The sequence below is a fragment of the Polyodon spathula genome, chromosome 2, assembly GCF_017654505.1.
Source record: "Polyodon spathula isolate WHYD16114869_AA chromosome 2, ASM1765450v1, whole genome shotgun sequence".
In the NCBI taxonomy this organism is placed as follows: domain Eukaryota; kingdom Metazoa; phylum Chordata; class Actinopteri; order Acipenseriformes; family Polyodontidae; genus Polyodon; species Polyodon spathula.
The window spans coordinates 108,137,631-108,158,106 of record NC_054535.1 but is presented as its reverse complement, the minus strand read 5'-3'; the positions used below and the strand labels follow the sequence as shown (position 1 = coordinate 108,158,106).

The 20,476-nt window shown below is 43.7% G+C and overlaps 1 protein-coding gene across 2 annotated transcripts; it reads left to right on the top strand.

Annotated features, from left to right (window-relative positions):
- The first annotated feature begins 343 nt into the window (after nucleotides 1-343).
- On the top strand, nucleotides 344-18,791 carry LOC121307106 (DDB1- and CUL4-associated factor 12-like). 2 transcript variants are annotated; one of them, XM_041239240.1, is made up of 10 exons: nucleotides 344-730; nucleotides 3,774-4,040; nucleotides 5,759-5,971; nucleotides 6,446-6,506; nucleotides 6,941-7,134; nucleotides 7,505-7,570; nucleotides 7,846-8,008; nucleotides 8,495-8,673; nucleotides 8,881-9,109; nucleotides 17,021-18,791. In XM_041239240.1, exons 1-9 carry the CDS (start codon nucleotides 674-676, stop codon nucleotides 9,037-9,039), a joined length of 1,359 nt encoding a protein of 452 aa, XP_041095174.1. In that variant the 5' UTR covers nucleotides 344-673; the 3' UTR covers nucleotides 9,040-9,109; nucleotides 17,021-18,791. The 2 variants fall into 2 exon arrangements, with proteins under 2 accessions (XP_041095174.1, XP_041095165.1); XM_041239231.1 differs by having other exon boundaries at nucleotides 8,881-9,345.
- The last annotated feature ends 1,685 nt before the right edge of the window (nucleotides 18,792-20,476 follow it).

The window sequence follows — 20,476 nt, the reverse complement described above, 5'->3', positions numbered from 1 at the left end:
CCGTGGTGTGGTTCTTTGAAAACTGCACCTCTGAGACCTGTATCGTGAAAGATTGTGCACAACAGGTAACACTCAACGAATAATTGTGGGCCCTTCAACCGTTTTCCAAGTTTGCCTTGTGCTTCACTGCCTTTAATGAGAAAATACGAAGCAGAAAAAAGGGAAGGTCAGTCACATACACAGCACGTGTCATTATAACAACAGCGCCGTCAACCCTTGAAGAGTGACGTCACGGATATGCCCTCACGGCGTTTTCGATTGCGCAGGGTGTCTTCCAGTGACGTCACTGCGGGCTGGTTGCCGGGGCGCGCACGGCGGCCGCGGGGTTGCTGCCGCTGCTGTTGTTGTTTGATTGCACTGCGGCTGCGCGTGTTGTTGCCGGTGGTGCCTGAGGGTCGCAAACAAGCCGAGCCGAGCCGAGACAGAGGAGGGCGGGCTCTGGTCTCTAACACCATGCAATCCTGCCATCGATCTTGGAGGACTCGCCTGGATTAACAAACTCAACAGTTGAGGAGATACAGGGGAATTTTTGTTTTATTTTATAAACGTTGCAATAGCAGCCCGGTCGTTACTAACCCCCGATAATCGGAGAATCCCCGTTATATGATACATTATCCAGTTGCTAAGCCCGTCCTATCATCCATGTGGGTTCGGGACCTCTGTGTTTCGGACTATGGCGAGGAAAACAGTTAGCAGGAAAAGGAAGGCAGCGGAGCAGCAGGCGGGACAGGTAGGCTGCATGTGGATCCTTGTTATCTGATTTCAGCAAATTCAACAAGCCGCAGGACTCGGGGCTCATGACCAGAGCTGTGTCTGTCTGACTACGAGCTGAATCCCGCTAACAACACGAGCTGCTGTGGCTGCCCCTCGAAAACAAGCACGGAAAACGCCGACGTGTTTCCAAACAGATTGCACAGTCCGAAGGGTCTCGGGTAATCGGTGCATTGTTATTGCACAGGGAGTAACACCCGTGTTTACATATTGTGCCTCCGAATTGCGATCCCCGATTAGGCCAGGGCCTTGTAAATGATTAAATCCTAAATGCTATAATAACACGGGTCGATCTGCCGTGCCGAGAAGTCCGAAGCAACAGTCAAAACAGAAAATGCGACACCGATTTCGGGTCTGATTTGTGCTGTGGCCCGCGGCCTGCGGCCTGTACTTTTCGAAAGGCCGCGGAGTTGGTGCCCGGAGTGGGCATGGTTTCAACAACCTGTGAACGGGGCCAGTGCCAGCGCCTTCATTTTCAGATCGACACTTTACAGTGCAGTGGGCAATCCTGAAATCCACGACAGAAACACGCAGCTGGAGGTGCGTCTCGCGTGGAACACGTTGTCATTAGTAAAACGAGTTTAATAATAATAATAATAATAATAATAATAATAATAATGTAGCCTTAGTAAGTTACAAATCCGCTCATGTTTTGGTGTGAATGTCGGTTTCGTTGTCTGTTTTTTGTTGCACGATGGAATCTGATGTACAATGACAGTTGGCGAGGAGTAATAAACGCGTGCAAGGTCAAACAGGTTGATGTTTAAAATGACACAACAGTTTCCACCGTGTTAACGCCACGCACCCGACCTATGGTTATTACAGCCTGGAACAGCACGTAAACCACGGAGAAGAGCGATCTGTAAACAGGTGGCACAGATCCGGGGTGTTGACAGCGGGTGGTTAGGTGCTGCGTTTGTTACTTAGAACATAACCATATTTTATAACAAAGAGATCAGATCTGCGTGCATTAAAAAAAACAAAACACACACACCCTAGCACGTTGCAACCTTTCACTGTGATCGCCTGGGCATCAGTAGGGATGCGCAGTACAACAACATATTAGAATAACAATGATTGGAAATCGCAGTCTCACGAAAATGTTCCGATATTCATCCTCGGTCAGTCGATAAACTATTGTTTGATCTTATTATTCGACAAACAAGAAGTCAATCCGTAAGTGTCGTACCGTCACATTCGCGTACCCTTCCATCCCTCGCTATAACCGCTGAGAGAGTGCAAATGCCAGCGGTGGCTTCACCCAGCCTGCTATGACTGCTTGACACAGGCGCCTGATAGGACCTAAGAATTAGTGACCTACGTCATTTCTACATTATTTGAATATGCTGCGTGTATGTGTCATCAATCATCAATCCATCTTTCCTTCTTCAAAGCTTGTGAATAATTACTATTTAGTTAGTCCAATAAAAGGTATCACTTCTCCTTTTCTGTGTCTCTGCTGAAATATGAAAACTGAAGTAATGTGAAGATGTCTTTAGTAATCTGTAATGCATAACCCCCTAATTAGATGTTAATGGCTTTCCCTTGTTCGCCGCCGAGGGCGCAGCAGTATGAAGAGCGGCTGTGTGACTTTGCAGACGGTATCCTCACCCTCGTATGTGTCGCTGAGTGAATTTGTTTTCCTGGAATGCCTCCGTTCGTCTTGCTTCCCGTTTGGTCTGATGCCCAGTGAAATGGAAGAATAGGTCAATCTTGAGAGACACAGAAAATGAAAGGGGGGGTGGGGGCGTTCGGGGGGGGGGGGGGGGGGGGCGGAGGGGGGGGACACAGCTGGAAATCTAACGTTCCCTTCTCCTGTCTCCTAATGAGCATTTTTAACAGCAAGGGCAACTACACCGGTATTTTACTTGAGTGCAACGATTCATTGTTTATAGATGAATCGTGATACTTACTTGACATAAGATATTGTAAAGAGGTTTGTAGTGTGATAACGACCAAAAGCTATGCAATATACAAGAATCCCATCAGTACCGTGGTACATATCACAACATGACCTGCATATCGTGATACACATCATATGGTGACATCACTGCACTTTCAATACATATCTACCTTCAAAAGCCAGCTGAGTAAGCCTCTGTTCACGTTTATTTTATTGTTCAACATGTTTAAAAAGCACGTATGGTTTGCTTGACTTTTTAGTTTGTTTGTGCTCTATGAAAGGTTCCTTCAGATTCCAAGAGTCATAGTAGCTTTCTCATTGGCTTAAGCACTTGTGTCTCTGACTCAAGGTGGTTGTTTTTACACTTTATAAAGATCATCAGAGTCAATGAACCACATCAATATTTACAGGGATGGAAATCAGACTCCTGTTGCATAGCAGTTTTATTACGAGCTTGAGTAACCCCAGTGCATAGGTAACAAGCTCGGGTGTGTCCCATTAAACTCCTGGCAAAACCTGGAATTGTTGCTATCCCTGATAGAAATGTTTGTAAGCGTGGAGTGTCACACAGTAGTGTATCCAGAATGATCTTCTCTACAGACACATGATGAAGATGCCATTCATTCTCCTGAATGTGTCTGCTGCCAGGTAAGGTGTTTATTTCTTTTCTAACACCGCTGGTCCCCTGGATCCGAGCTGTTCAATCTGAATAATGCTGTTTCCAGAAAACGAAACCTCTGTACACATTTCGCAAAATGTTTACAACATGAATTGACACTTGGGTTTGTGAAAACTGTGATTTCAGAAAACATTTCCCTAAAACAGTCTGAATTCTTGTGAGCATGTTATTTTGCTTAATTGATGTAAGGGCACTGCAAATTATATCCATTCCAGGTTTTAGTACAAGCTTGATTAGTACCAGTGTATAGGTAAGAAGCTCAGGTGTGTCTTATTAAACACCTAATAAAAGCAGGAATGGATCTGTGTGATGGGAGTCTTCATTCCATCCTCGATACACGCTCAGATGATTGTGCTCTTGCATGTGTTACTAGCCAGCAGGTGTTTTTTTCAGGGTGTAAGTGTGGCTCTTTCCCTGCAGCTGGGCTGGGGTCAGTCGGTGTGCAAGCGGAAGCGTCTGCCGGCCCTGAAGAAGTCTGTGGTGTGTTTTCTGAAGGGCCGGGAGTTCCGGCAGCAGCAGCGGCAGGAGCACGAGCACCACCTCCAGCAAAGCCTTCGGGGCTGCGCCGCCCAGCGACTGCCAGGCATCCTCCGCGAGAGGGAGTTCACGCTCGGCACCCTCAACAAGGTCTTCGCATCCCAGTGGCTCAACCACAGGCAGGTGGTGTGCGGCACCAAATGCAACACGGTAAGCTGGGCAGAGTCAGAAAACCACAGTGTTTACTGTTAAAGGTGTCAATAGCAGCTCAGTACTTCAAGTGATCCAAGTATAAGGGAGATGCAACTTCCACTGTTTGATGCATTTAATTATACATCATCTGTTAATAGCCAAGGCTTTACAATCAATCAATCGGCGATAACGATTTGTCAGAATTTTCCTCCTGTGTGTAGAACATAGGCACATTCTGTGATGTGTAAGCAACATGACAGCAGCCAGAACCTCATGCCTGCACACACTACCATCTCTTCTACAGTAAGAGACAGCTTACACACAGCATTCTAACTATTAGCATCACAAGGACCATGGTCATTATTCTGCTGTGTTTTTTAGTTTAACCAGTAGCCTGTCCCTTGCATGTGGTATGTCTTCCCTCCACTAGGGTCATGGTGTCACCGGTGGACAGGTTATAATATTACACTGTGGTGTACCACTTGTACTTGGAGATTATATGTTTGAGAGTTACAGTGAGGCCTCGGGAGTGCTTTCAAATGGGATGTCATCGCCGAAAAAGACTACATTAGTTAATAACTGATTTTTCATACCTGTTGTGTGAGGTGGGATCCTAAAATCTGCTGCACAGGAAGTGAATCTACAGTTTTGTTTCAGGGTACACAGGCTGCTCTCGGAAATTAAAATGAAGGCTGAAAAACAACACTGCAGTATCTGCACAATAATACAACTTAGCAACAGATTTTGAATACAATGTTGTGCTGTATTAAAACAACAATAATGTGTCTTTTGTGTTTGATCAGCTCGTCCATTTCCCAGCGTGTGTGTTTCATTCATATCAGATGGGGGAGGAGGGGCGGTGAGTGGGGTTCTTCAAAAGGCAGCAGTTCCAGCCAGCCCCATTCTAGAGCAGCTGTGTAAGCGCTGTGCACTGCTGCTCTTGCACATCATGTGACTGTGTGTCTGTACAGTCACTGGCACGCCATTGTTCCAGCACTTGCTCCCCCAGTGTTCATTTATTAACTGGTTTATTATCTTCAGTGAACACAGTACAGATCCAGTGGGAAGAGGTTGGTGCTGGAGTGGGGTTTGGGGTTTTGAGTGTTTAAATGTGCCACTGTTCAGATCATTATTAGAAATCCACTGTCAGACGATCAATTCCAGTTATTTAAGTGTTGTCTCGTTCACAGTAGACAACCAACAGAGATTTCTACAGACATGGATAATGGTATTAACTGTGTACTGTGGCTTTTAATAAAACATTTTAAAATGTAGTTCATCTGTACAGCTGACCCTGTCTCTCCCGGTCTTGTTTTGCGTTATGGGTGACAGAACCGCTCAGCGCTGCATTGCTTTTGCTCCCCAAGGTGCTCGCACGAAGACACTTCTGCTGTAAGATACAGGAGCGACTAAATAATCAGCTGTAGATTAGATCTATTGAGAGACGTTCAGGCTGAGCGTCATGATGGAGAGGTTTGGAATTGCTGATTGGAAATCTGGCTGTACAGGGGAATTTATAACGAAACTCTTGTGTTTAGCCCAGTAGGGAGCCTTGGTTTAAAATGCTTTCAAGGAGGAGTGATCAAAACTGTTTTACAGAGCAGTGATGTGCCCTATATTGCATGAATTACGATGTGGGTCCTTTAGCCAGGGACGCCTTGATGCTGAGCCCTGAGCCTCATGTCTGTCTCCCTGTCGTCGCCCCCCCCCCCCCCCTCCGTGTGCTGCTGCTGCAGCTGTTTGTGGCAGATGTGCTGACAGGGCAGATCACTAAGATCCCCATGCTGAAGGACCAGGAGCCTGCCTGTGCTCTGCTGGACCAGCAGGGCTGTGGGATCCACGCCATCGAGCTGAACCCTTCGCGCACGCTGCTGGCCACTGGTGGAGACAACCCCAACAGCCTGGCCGTGTACAGACTACCCACCCTGGATCCCGTCTGCGTGGGGGATGTGAGTTCATGCAACATGCTGTATACTGTAGAGCTGTGTAACAGGGGTGGAAATAGGTCTCCTACTGCATAGCAGTTTCACCCGTTCCAGGCTCAAGTGTGTCGTGTTAAACTCGCAGTAAAACCAGGAGTGGATCAAACTGCTATGCATTGGGCGTCTACAGCACAGTAAAAACTGAAAGTGGCACGCTTGATATTATGAATGGGGTTTCTATGGGATGTGTGTGGAATACAGAAGGCAAAACGTGTGTTCTTATTGGCTGAAACATCCTAATCTGTCTAATAATAAAAAAAATATATATATATTTAATTCAAAATGAAACAATAATTGATTATCCATTTGTGGTGTTCCAACCTGAAAAGTCCAAGCCCGTCCCTGCGTTTGGGAACTGGCAACATATCAAAGCCACAGCGAATGCCTTGAATTTGTACACAGGATGCTGTTGGGTTAACTTTTTCATAATTTCCTTTTTAGGACGGACACAAAGACTGGATCTTCTCAATAGCATGGATCAGTGACAACATGGCGGTGTCTGGTAAGTTGTATAGAGCACACACACACACAGGCTCTCTCACACCCATGTGCAGCCTCTCTATTCTGTCACAGGCCTGTAGTGTTCTATTTTTGATGGTTCATCATTGCTTGGCTCCTATGAGGGTAGAAATTAATAATGCTGTCATTTGACTGGAGTTTATTCCAATGTCAAGCAACAAGGTTTTTTTGTGAAAGCCCATTTTCTTTGTGGATCTAGCGTTATGCCTCGTTTCCACTGTCTGGCGCTACAGGCTTCGGCTGCTAATAGCTAGTCACAGAAATCAAAAGAACGTAAAGGAACGCAGTGAGCATTAAAAGCACATGAGTCCTGCACATGAGCTGCCGGCTGATGTAATATATATATTAGGCAAGATGAAGTGGAATTGTTTTGTTAGCTCTGTGTAAATGAACTCCCCCTGCCCGTGTGTGTGCCAGGCTCTCGAGATGGCTCCATGGGTCTGTGGGAGGTGACGGAGGATGTGCTGTGTAAGACTGGGGACGGGCACGATTCCACTGGGGTGCCCACCTACTCCCACATCACCCACCGCGCCCTCAAAGACATCCCCAAGGAGTACACCAACCCCTACAACTGCAAAGTGAGAGCGCTGGCTTTCAACAACAACAACAAGGTCAGAGCTCAGCACAGCAAACGCTGCTAACACAGGGGGAACCAGCCAGCCAGTCATTGCTGCTGCCTGAAATACAGGGCATCCCATAAGTCCTCATAGCCAATATCTTATATTGAATGTCGAATCGGGCAGACAGTAGTGTTTAAAAAAAAGTATCTTGTGTACTGATTGAAATACAGCACTACAGTGTGTAGCAGATCTAAAAATACTGACCCTGTTTTCATTGCCAGAGTAACGTTGTGACCCTGTCCTGCCGTTCTGCTGGAAAGCGGATAATGAGGACAGTGCAGTACTTGTGGTACAGAACTGTTTACAAACGGCTTGCCAAGGGAGTCCTCTGCTTCTGAATAGCTGCTTTGTTTTTCTTCAGGAGCTGGGAGCCGTGTCCCTTGATGGATACTTCCACTTGTGGAAAGCAGAGCACAGTTTATGCAAGGTAAGGTTCTCCCATGAAAATTATGCTTGCCGCTGTCTGTTGTACAAGTAGTGATGTCTGAGCTGAGAGTACTGGCGTTGAAGGGTCGGGGACGGTTTCAGACAGTCTTGGGTTTCCTCAGTCATTTAACAGGGAGGGTGAAAGGAAGGCATGCAGGCAGCTTTCTTTGACATAACAGCCTAATAAATTCAGGGCACAAAGACTGTAAAGAATTGCAAAGCGCTTTTTAAACTGATCCGGATGTCATTTCAGTCCTCTGCTCCTCTGTGTTGCAGCTGCTGTCCACCAAGCTGCCGTACTGCAAGGAGAACGTGTGTCTGGCGTACGGACAGGAGTGGTCAGTGTACGCGGTGGGCTCGCAGGCCCACGTCTCCTTCCTGGACCCCAGGCAGCCCCCCCACAACGTCAAGTCCGTCAGCTCTCGGGAGAGGGGCAGCGGTGAGTGCAGGCAGAGAAGCAGGTTGTGTTTCACAAACCACTGCCAAACTCAGCTGAAGACAAGAAACCAATAATATTTGAATCATTTAGTTGAGCCGACACAATTTCTGAATTGTAGTGGTGGCAATAAGATTCCTATTGCATAGCAGTTTCACCCATTCCAGGTTTTACTATGAACTTGATTAGCCCCAGTGTATAGGTAACAAGCTCAGGTGTGTCTTATTAAACACATAGTAAAACCAGGAATTGATCAACCTGCTAGGCAGTGAGAGTCTGTTTCCATACCTGAACCAGTCCCTGTTCACAAAACTGTTTTAAGAAAATGCTTTTTAAAAACATTCTATTTGGCGAAGCAGTTCCAGTAAAAATCCTTGTAGTGTTTTACAGGTATTGGTGCCTTTTCAGGTGTTTTAAAAACTGTTTGCTCATTTAAATAGCCATGTGTTGAGAGTATTGGCTGAGGGCTGCCTGTGTTTATCTCCTCAGGTATTCGCTCGGTCAGTTTCTACGAGCACATCATCACGGTGGGCACGGGCCACGGTTCACTGCTCTTCTACGATATCCGCGCCCAGCGCTTCCTGGAGGACCCCGTCGGGGCGAGCTGCGGGCACAAGGGCAGGCCGGGAGAAGGGATTCTTAATCTGACCACGGGCAAGGGCTGGCTGGTGAGTCCACGGCACCAACTGCACCCCTCTGTGCACTCACACAGGTCCTGAAGTTTATACAAAGAGATGGTTATAGTTGTATTAAGAATTTGAGCACCTGCACGTGTGGGTCAGTTTGTGTCTTGTCTTTGTGTGTGTGCGCTTCTGCATCTCTGTCTGTGTGTGCATGTGATCTGAGCTCCTCACCTCATGGTCTCTCCTCCCCAGAACCATGACGAGACGTGGCGGAGTTACTTCTCGGACATCCAGTACTTCCCCAACGCCGTGTACACACACTGCTACGACTCCTCCGGGACCAAGCTGTTCGTGGCGGGCGGTCCCCTACCCTCTGGTCTCCATGGAAACTATGCTGGCCTCTGGAGCTAGCAGCAGCCCCTCCTCCCCACACCACTTCCTCCGAAATGTATTCTCTCCCCTGGGCCCCACCTCCCATTTTGTAATATATATTATATTATTATTATTTTCAATTAGACATTGTTTTGTGGTATGATTTTATTTGAAATACATGTGTTTTTATTTTCACTGGGTTATGTTTCTGATTCAGTTTTAGTTTTTGCTCCTGCTTTTGTGATCGTCTCGCACCCTCATTCCCTTGATCTTTTTCAGTGCTTCTGGATTCTTTTTTTTTGTTTATGATCTGTAAGTGGTGTCTCTCCTCTACTTCAGTATGAGGTAGGACTTTAATTTATTGCTTAACCTCTTCTGTGATTTTCTGTGAAAGTTGGAAGGGGTGGGATGTCTGTTTTATGGTACCATGTGAGTGTGTTAGTGCTAGAACAAAAAAGTGCATATATCATAAATTAATACATTAACTTTATATATATATATATATATATATATATATATATATATAATATATATATATATATATATAATATATATATATGTATGTTTATTATTTGATTTAGCATAAACAGACCACCGTGTTTGTCTGGTGGTCACGACTTTTATATGTTTCCTTTAACAAAGAAAAAGACATTGTATTGTAAAAAAAAAAAAAAAAAAATATATATATATATATATATATATATATATATATATATATATATATATACACACACACACACACACACACAAAAAGCAACCAATGAAAACTAATTTCTCAATGCCTCTGTTTGCAAGAAGATGGGTTCTGTGCTTTAGAGCACTGTTTTCTGCAAAGGGTTTTGGGGCTTCATTCTCAAAGCTATGTGCTCCACAATGTCATTGGCGCACTTTTTATCTGAAAGGGGTGGGGGAAAAAAAAACCCATTACAATGCTGAAATAAACAGGAAACAACTTGACTACTTCCAAATTGTTACGTTAAAAGTGTAAGTTGTTTTATGTGTGGTTTGGCAGCGTTACTGTGTGCTCATGCTGAATTGGAGTACCTCGCTTTGAGAATGTAGCTGTTTGTGGTTCGTGGTGGATACTTGGGCTCGCTCTTGTGTGTTGTGTAAGTAATGCAGGGCTGGTTCATGAGGGCCCTGTTGTATAGAGTGTGTTTGAGGACCAGTAGGTGAGAGACCTGGTTTACTGCTTATTTAAATCATACCTTCAGGTGTCATTTTAATTGTTTGGTCATTTGGATTGATTCTAGGCTCTGTTGATTCAGTACTGACTTTGTATCTTTTTTTCTCCCTATATCTGCTTTTACTTTTGAGTTAGAAAATCCTGGCACTCAGCCACTTTCCTCCATTCCATTCCGATCACACGACTGCGACTTCTCTGCTTTGTCTACTCCACTTAGTCTCTATAAATGTGAAGGTGGTGTGGCCGGCAGAGTTGACGATAACAAACCAGAACCGCTCGCAATGATTCCAAGCACTAGTAAGGGAATTGTAACAAAGTGCTCCTTGGACATTTGAAGCCACTTTGCTTCACCGATATGTGTCAGGACGTGGCTATCAGTTCATGTCCTTCGTTTGTCATTTGAAACTTTGGTTGCTTTTTTAAACCTTTATTTCTTTTACTTTAGCTACTTAAGAATTTTGTTGTGTGGCTGGGGTTATTTCTCTATATGAAAGGGTTGGAAGTAAGACTCCCATTGCATAGCAGTCTTATTACGCTCATACTGCTATGCACTGGGAGTGCTTTTTTCTTCCCTGCTTTTATGAGAGCAGTGAATCGAGCACAAATTAAGGAAGTTGCTTCAAAAGTCTTTCATTGCTTTTTTACAGCCTTTCTCAGTGGTTCTTGGCTATGTTGCTCCATTTCAGTTGCTTTAATTTTTTCTCAATCTGCCTTTACCTGGCATTGAATTTACTTTCAGTTGGAGAATCCTAAATGCTGGGAGCTAAACAGCCTTCCTTGTTCCATTCAAATCATGTGACAATATGACCTTTCAACCTCGCCAGCGCAGCCTAACAGTATATACAGAGTCGGTGGGACTGGCAAAGGCTGCTTTGGGTGATGATGATGTAACAGAACCCAGAAGCACTCGGAATGCTTATAAACATGACACAAGTAGAGAAGGAAATAAGCAACTCAGATGACATTTGGAGCTGCTTACTTGTTGAAGTATCTTTTTCAACTCTGTGTTTAAGTGCTTTGACTGAGTTCAGGAGCTGCTCTTCAGTTCTTTTAACTTGCCATAGGCATATAATGTAGGTTGGATCAGCCAACGCAGGGCTGGCCAAAGCTGTGCCTTCTAGTCCTGGTCTTTGTTCCAACCCTGTTCTGAATTGTTTAATTGAACCCATTAAACCAGTGGTGCACAACTTGGTCCTGGAGGGCCGGTGACCTTGCAGGTTTATTCCAACTGCACCCTAAAGTACTTTATTGGGCCTTTATTAGAAGCATAATTGGTCCAATTAACTAATTTAGGGTATGATTAGAACAAAAACCAGGAGGGACACCGGCCCTCCATGATCTGAGCTGTGCACCACTGCGTTAAACCTTCATCCAGACCCTGAACTAGTTCATGATCTCATTGTACCTGTTAAACCTGGAGTGGTATGGCCCTTCAGGATCGTGATTGGACAGCCCTGAGCTGAAGTATCTTTGTTAGTAAGTGATGGCACGAGCACAGCAGTACAGCCAGTATCGCTAAAGGAACCTGGTTTCCTAAGCTCTAGCCTGGGTTACAGACCGTGTGTGTGACAGACAACTAGAACTGAAGAGCGCAGGAAAAATAACCTTCACGTTTCAGAGTTTTATTAATGGAGATTTACTCAACACTGCTTTTAGCATATCAGACCCTTGCTGTGCGAGATTAGCTACAGTAAGAAATGTGTATATTTGGTTAAATTTATTTGGATAAATGCACGTATCCAATGTGCGCTGGCCTCGAGTCTTGCGGAAGGGGTGGATTTACTGTCTTTTATAGCCACAGTCAAGCAGCATTTCCAAAGTTGCTGTGTTGTAGTGCCAACTTGTTTGTGTTTCGTTGCTGTGTTCAGAGCTTGCTCACTCGTCCTGGAAGTTGGAGTGAGTATACAAGATAATAATGCGCATGGCAGGCCTGCACAATCCAGGGCATCCTGGTCTTTGTTCCACCTGTACCCTAAATTACTGGACTGGATCCATTTAACCCCCATTCCTCTGTAATCATTATTAAACAATGCTTGCAAAAACCAGGAGGACTCCAGACTGAGGACTGTATCTGTTAATCGCTGGTGCCAGGGTTCCACAGGGAATATGTGAATATCACACTTCCAGACAGCACTGCTGTATTGCCATGTACTGGAACTGGCGCTGAGGATGCTCTGTGCTCTCTTAGGAAGAGTGCATGCATTGCTCCACATATTAATAAGGTGCTTGTAAAATGAATTGGCCACTTTGGCTGATGGAGTGCAAGATATGACTTTCACCAAGTCTAGAAAGCAGCAGCAAAACTCCAGCAAAACAATAAGGCAATGCGAGAATGGGCTGAGTATTTAGTTATTGTAGCTAACAAAATAATTCCATAAATTTTACTGGTTTTGCCCTTCCATTGGCTAAATTGGTTGCAGATGTGCAGTTTAAAAAAAATATTTAGTAAACTTCATTTTATGATACCTGACATGTGGTACTGCACTAGGGTTACCTTGACACAATGTCCTGTGGGAAATAGTTGCCAGGCCACCAGGGGGGGTGCTGTAGAGCACATGGTATAGCCCTAGGGAAGCTAATCAGTTATTTGGTGTTATAAATGAAAACAGCAGTGACTAATTCATATTAATGTCCTTGATCACACTGTTTTATAATAACATTGCTTGACCGATCAACACAGTGCGGAGCATTCTTACATGAGAACATCAAGGTTAAAGTGCCTAACTTTACTAATCTAATTGTAGATATTAAATTAAAAGGCAGATGTGCTTGCTTTATTTGTATGATGGTTGTAACATAAACTTGGTAGTTATTTCAGGGCAATGTTGTTTTAATTAAACACTATAAAAATGTGATTTGTCTTACTTTTCCTAAGATATGAAACTAACGTTGTACAAAACAAATAGCTTAATGAGGAGCTAAATGTTGTACCAAACAAATAGCTAAATGAGGACGCATTTCATCAAGATAATGGAGTTGAAATGTGACTTGAAACATGATGCTTGCTGTAGCAACTATAAGAACACAGAAATGGTTTCTAAGAAAGATTGGTAATTGTGCACTGTCCTGGCGTTGAGGGTGATAATAACTTTATACCACAGGTATGTAGAGTTCCTGCGCTCCAATCACTTCTTTGTGTTCAATGTGACAGAGTGCATTTTTTATTAAATGTTTTATTTCAATGACAGTGACTGGGTGAATGGCGCTGTTTCAAATGATGCAGGGTTGCTATACAGAAGCAGATCTGAGGAAATTAAGTTCTGTAAAATGGAGGATAGGGAGCGCTTTGTTTATTTCATCCCTTCGGGACTCGTCAATAATTCAGCTGTCCTCATCTGTGGAATACCTACAGTATCCCAGGAAAGTGGAAGAAATGTCCTGTTTATTTTCCAGTGAAGTGCAGGGATATGTATTCTATGTCTTCTCTTCTTTTTGTCGCTTTGTTTTGCGTAGGAATATTACTTCCCTTGTTCTGGAATCATGGTTTTCTGGGAAGTTTACCAGGGAGGTGATTAACTGATTTTTATTTATTTTTTGCACGCTATTATTTAACATTATTATTTGTACACAGCAGATGTGGGCGTTTCCCTGTCACTTCAGGTAAGGAATGTATATTTTGCCAGTGGTATGGCATAACTTGGAACAGTGTGAGACACCCGGAGTATCTGTCCTTGAATTTGAACGAATGCAAGATAGATTCCAGGTTTTTACTCCGGGTTTTTATATATATATATATATATATATATATATATATATATATATATATATATATATATATATATATATATATATATATAAAAAAAAAAAAAAAAAAAAACTATTATGAACTGCTATTCTTCCACGAGTAAGACTCCTGGTTAAATGAGTACCAGTAATATGCAGGTACGCAAGAGTATAGAAATAGTTCTGAAAATACAATCCAAGCAGAGAGAAGTAATGGTGCCGACACTGGACTGACGGGTGGTTTTACCGACTATCTTTTAAGAAGGATACTCGCTGCAGCTTTAAGAAGCTTTCAGAGTTCACCTATTTCCGATAAATCCAGGTTGCTTATATATGAATGAATACGTGTCAGTTCCAGTCCATCTTATCCTGTGTACAGATGTCATCCAGGGCACAATTCTATAACCCATCCCAGCAATGCCTTTTCTGTTTAACCACAGTTCCTGAGAGTGATCTTCATTTGTGCTTTTTCCAGTAATGTAATGCATTGTGTATAAGGAAGTCATTTCACACAGATTGAGCAGCCAGAACTCTCAACTTGACACTGACACCTGACATCGCCGTCACTGTCCGAGACACCCAACACGCCACATGTTGACTTGTATTACACGCCAGAGGAACTGATTGCCCCATGCCTATGGGAACTACATGTCAGAATATACTACAGTATACACAATTAGGACACAGTGTGATAACCCTAATGTCATACACTTGTTATCTCAGCACAGCTCCAGTCTACTGAATTAAACTGCCACTGACTTGGACTTTCTGTTAGTGAAGTCAATGGGGATTGAAAGTGCTGGTGTCATAGACCCTGATTTAGCTCTAAGCTGGGACTGCCTCGTCTTTCTTTAGTGAAGGTAGTCCATGGTTAGGGTTAGACCCTGATTTAGCTCTAAGCTGGGACTGCCTCGTCTTTCTTTAGTGAAGGTAGTCCATGGTTAGGGTTAGACCCTGATTTAGCTCTAAGCTGGGACTGCCTCGTCTTTCTTTAGTGAAGGTAGTCCATGGTTAGGGTTAGACCCTGATTTAGCTCTAAGCTGGGACTGCCTCGTCTTTCTTTAGTGAAGGTAGTCCAGGGTTTGGGCAAACTGCAATTTGTGAAACCAGCTGGAATTGTTACAGTCATGCAGCCTGAATTCTAGAATACAAAGCAAGTAATATACAAATACAAAGCAATATACAAATACAAAGCAATATACAGCATGAAAACACATGAACAGAGGTACCCGTGACATTGCTAATGCTAAAGAAAAAGACTGGAAACCCCTGGTTAGAATTATTTTACTGTCTTTAGGAAATTGACTGTTTCTGGGAGCTTAATGAAGTCACAACAGCATCCAAAGTGTCAATTATACCAGCCTTTACACCAGTGCTACTCAACACTGGCCCTCGAGATGGATTCCAGTCCTGGTCTTTATTCCAGCCAGGTCCTAAATGTGTGAAATGCCTCATAGCAGCTTCAGTGAATTACATTACCACCCGCTTGGAGTAAAACCCGGGACTGGATTAGATCTTGAGGAACAGAGCTGCGTACCACTGCTCTACATCAAGGTGGGCTGGTGTTGCCTGCTCAAGTTTCATTATTCGTTGCTGATCAGTGCTCTAGTGAGCAGGTGCAAGGTCGAGTGGGCTTGTTACAATTATTCCCATTGATGTGGTGGTGATAACCGTGTGCATTTTGCTGTGCTAATAGAAATTTTGATAAGATATTAAACCTGCTGTCCTTGTAGCTCTCGCCATAGGAGTCAGAGTGTCCAGGTTTTCGTAACGTGTTGTTTATATTCTTTGGGTGGATCTGCATCTTATTGAAATACGTTGTCTGGTTCATGTTATTCAGCATTGTTTTCTTTAGCAGGGTAACAGGCAGTGTTACCAGATTCTGTCCCGTCAGTGAGTTGAGACGAGGTTAAAAGCTCTATAACCACACATGCAGATGAGCCCGGCTCTCTTGCATTGTGGTTAAGATGCTCTCTTGCGGTGTTTGGGGTCGTTGGTTCACATGCAGGTGAGCCCGGCTCTCTTGCATTGTGGTTAAGATGCTCTCTTGCGGTGTTTGGGGTCGTTGGTTCACATGCAGGTGAGCCCGGCTCTCTTGCATTGTGGTTAAGATGCTCTCTTGCAGTGTGTGAGGTTCACACCCAGCCTTCGCACTGTTACAGCAGCCTTCAAACACGTAGGATTTTAACTTATTCTATGCTGTCTTCCTAATAGATTACTGGACATGTAGTAATCAACCATAATCCATGCATTGAGTACATTTGAGTGTTTCACAAGGGGAATGTGACCATGTGCCTGGGAGGGACTGATTTGTGTTGATAGTGTCTTTAGATTTGTACGTACAAAGTTAGTTTGTCGCCTTGTCCTCTGCTGGATATGCTGTTTAGAAATGCTGATTCATTGAATTTATGAAGTTTCTTTTTAGTATGTGTGAATTCAGCACCACTGGGTCTTTAATAGTTTGGATGATGGAATATACTGTAGAAAGTTGCTGATAAAGAAACCGCAGTGAGACCAAGACTTCTAGGGAATGTTGCCTGATGTCTGTGCTTTGTATTAAGTTACACATTTGTTTTCAATGGCTGTAATGGGGCGGCTTTGAAGAGTGCAAGTTTCTTAACTTGCCTTGGCTATCTTCTGAGTGTGAACGCCACCCCCACGAAGGGAAAACTACATTGTCTTTAGGCCTGTCCTTTGGTGGAAAAAAAACAAACCTTTCATTCATTCTTGTCAAAATTGCAGTCTCAGGGTTATAGCACTCCTGTTTGGTTTTGTTCAAAACGGGCCAATCCCTGCTAATAGATCTCTTCTGTGCCTTTTCGTATCTGGTACCAGACACTTATGTAAAACTCGACAGGACAAAGAGCAATGTATGCTGTGGATACCGTCCTCACAGAATACACTCAGACTGGCATAGTGGACCTCCAGCTCAGCACTGACATCACAGGTTATGTATGCAAAGCCTAGTGTCTTTCATCCAGTAGTACGCATTCACATTGGAACAGTCTTCACCCACCTCATAACAGGCGTTTGACCAGTCTAAGTATAATACAAGCTCAGATGCCTGCAACTAATGTGCGTTGTCCTTTTTTTATTTTTATTTTTTTACAGTGAAACCTGTCTTGACAGTCACCAGAACTAAGGGGCCCCTCTGTTCTTACCAGCTTTAGAAAACCTAGAAAGGATTTTTTCTGTAACAGACAACTCGAAGACTCCCGTTTCCAGACCCAGTTGGTGACCATTCTATTCAGGTTTCACTGTACTTTGTTACACTGAAGACACTCTGCTGCCTGGTCACTTTATTAGGACATGAACCTACTACTGGGTCGGGCCCCTGTTTGCCCTGATCAGAACCTTGACCCGACTTGGCATAGACTCCACAAGGTGCTGGAAGGGACGTTAATCCACTCGCTCATTAATATTTCCAGCAAGTGTAGAAACAGGCTGAGAGTCGTTCAAGTTCATCCCAAACTTGCTCAATTTATAGTGAAATCCGGGGATTGTTGTGGTCATAGAAATGCCTAAAGTCAGCCGCTAACATGCCAGTCTGGCACGGTGGATGGGAACATTGTCTTGAGTGTTGCCAACGCAATCAGTACAATTACAGCATTGTTGGGTGGTCTCAACCTGCAACGCTTCAGACCTACAGCATTCGTAATCGAGGCTCGCAGTGCACACTGCAGGGCTGCTGTGTCCGTTGTGTAGAACAGGGTCCCGTCTTTTTCAAACCCTGCCCTCTGGTCACTGCTCTACCCATCCCTCTCAAGGCTGAGAAGTGTTCACTAGAAGCACATGCTGATCATCCCAATACCCCCCTGCCCCCAATAGCCCCCTTCACGCAGGGCAGGGGGCACATTAAGACACAGCCTGGCACTTTTCTCCCTTTTGAACAGCATCCTCAATGAACTGGAGCCGTGAGAAAACCAAGGATCTTTCTGCAAAACTAAAATTCCGTTGCACACAACCCACCCTACAAGATACACGCAAGGAGATGAGAGCGGGAGAAAGAGTTGCTCTGAACAGTTTGGGAGGAAAATGGATCTCTAACATTTTAAAAGTTTTTACCTTCTTTGTAATAAAGTGTCACTTTTCAGATTTCTACTCTCCATTACTGAAAAGCATTCCTGTAAATAACACTGTCAAACCCATCTTCAGCTGCAGACCTAATCCCAGTGTTGTACTGTGAGTGAACCCAGCAGAACCATAGCAATACCAGCAAAGACACCCCAATGGGTTCAGAACCAGTATTACTGGAGGTTGTGGTTCATCCTACATGACACCATTGATATGTTGAAATATGAGGCACATGTGGTTCCATTCCTCCCTTAGCTTGTGCAATTGTAGCCCCACACTTTCATTCACCTTGATTAGAGCAGTCCTGAATTTTCATTAAAGCATTGTTACTGGGTGAGAGATGGCCCTTATAAAAATGTCCCATAGTGAAATCACATTAAAGAATAGGTATGGTAAAGCATATAAAAAAAAAACCTACAAAAAACAGTGTAAACCTTGGTAACCTACGGCAACTGCATAGCAGAGCCCTGGTGCACAAAGTGCAGAATTCCTGTGGTAAACTGTTCTGAGGGGTGCAGTAAACAGAAAGCTCATTAATAACATGCCTTGCAGGCTCTGTCAGCCTTCATCCATGCTGGTTCTCCTCACAGCTGCCTAGACTATTGGACAGTGTCAGGGAAAGCAGAACTCCACAACCCCGAGCATTCCTTTTCAACATTCCTTGTGTAGAGGTAACATGGGTAGTTTGTGACTGAATGTTATTTTATTTTTTTTAAGTGATGTTTTTTATGTGAACTGTAAAAAGGGCTCTATAACGTTCCTGATGTGCCCCTTCGTTTCTGTATTCTGAATAAAGTATATTTGGTTAGTCAGTGCGTGGAGGACACTTTTTTCAAATTTGAGGTATGTCGGTGTGTGTGTGTGTTGCATGGACATGTATTACATTTTAAAGACATCATGGTCCACTGACTTGAATGGTGCTTGTAAAGAAAAACAATGGATGGTGCTGTAACTTGCTCCACTGTGCTGTAACCTGCTCCACTGTACTATAACCTGCTCTACTGTGCTGTACCCTACTCCCCTGTGCTGAAGCCTGCTCCTCTGTGCTATACCATGAGTCCCTCTGTGGTGTACCCTGCTCCACTGTGCTGTGCCATGATCCCCTGTACTGTACCCTGTTCCCCTGTGCTGCACCCAGGAGTACTCTGCTCCTCTTTGCTGTATTTATAAATACTAAAAGTGTTATAACACCTCAGTAATAGAGTATTATAACCACTTAGAGTGATTGTATAAACGGAGTGGAAAACTGCAGTTAAACTCTGAGCTGCTTAGTGCAGAGGATGTTCTAAAACTTAACAGTAGGTGGTGCTGTGCTTGTTACAGGCTGCAGAGACCAGCTGTTTGCAATGGTTAAGGAATCCATACTCCCACAATTTTTACTACTGGGGCATGCTGGCCGATTGCTTGCCTTTCCTTCAGTTCTCTCTAAAGGACTGTCAGAGGAGCCGATGGGAGGCATCAAATGCAAGTGGCACTAAGAGGGACAGCTGGAGCTGAGTCACTGTGCTGTCTGTCGGAGCAGCCCTCCACACCCCCTGGCCATGGCTGCTGCAGCTGACTGGAAAGCAGCTTTCTCAGGCACTGGCGTGGCCTTGGGTAGGGTTTATCAATCCTAGGTTTCAATCCAAGTTTAGGAGTGTGGATTCTGTTACATATTCTTAATACAATACAGCAGATCATCCCTTAGTTGTTATTATTATTATTATTATTATTATTATTATTATTATTATTATTGGCTTAACACAATTAAATGTAGAATAAATAGAGAACTGGGGTGTACACAATTCAATAATCTTCTCACTTCATTCATGTTGTTTGGTTCCCAATACTTTTTTTTTTTTTCTTTTCAGTTACAGTGGCTCTCAAAAGTATTCACCCCCCTTGGACTTTTCCACATTTTATTGTGTTACAACATGGACTCAACATGGATTTAATTATGAGTTTTTTGCCACTGATCAACACAAAAAAAGTCCATCATGTCAAAGTGAAAAATAAAATCTACAAATTATTCTAATTAATTACAAATATAAAACAGAAAATAAGTATTCACCCCCTTTGTTATGACACACCTACATTAGCTCTGGTGCAACCAATTGTCTTTAGAAGTCACATAATTAGTTGAATGGAGTCCATCTGTGTACAATAAAGTTGTTTCACATGATTTCAGGTTAAATACACCTGTCTCTGGGAGGTCACACAGTAGGGTAGTACATTTCTGAACAAAAACTACATTATGAAGATGAAGGAACATTCAAAGCAAATCCTGAATAAGGTTCTTCAAAAGCACCAATCAGGGGTAGGATATAAGAACATTTCCAAGGCATTGAATATCCCCCGGAGCACAGTAAAGTCCATTATTAAGAACTGTAGAGAATATGGCACAACTGTGAATCTGTCTTGAACAGACCGTCCTCAAAAACAGTATCCGGGCGAGAAGAGCACTAATCAGGGAGGCCACCAAGAGGCCTATGCAACTCTAAAGGAGTTACAGTC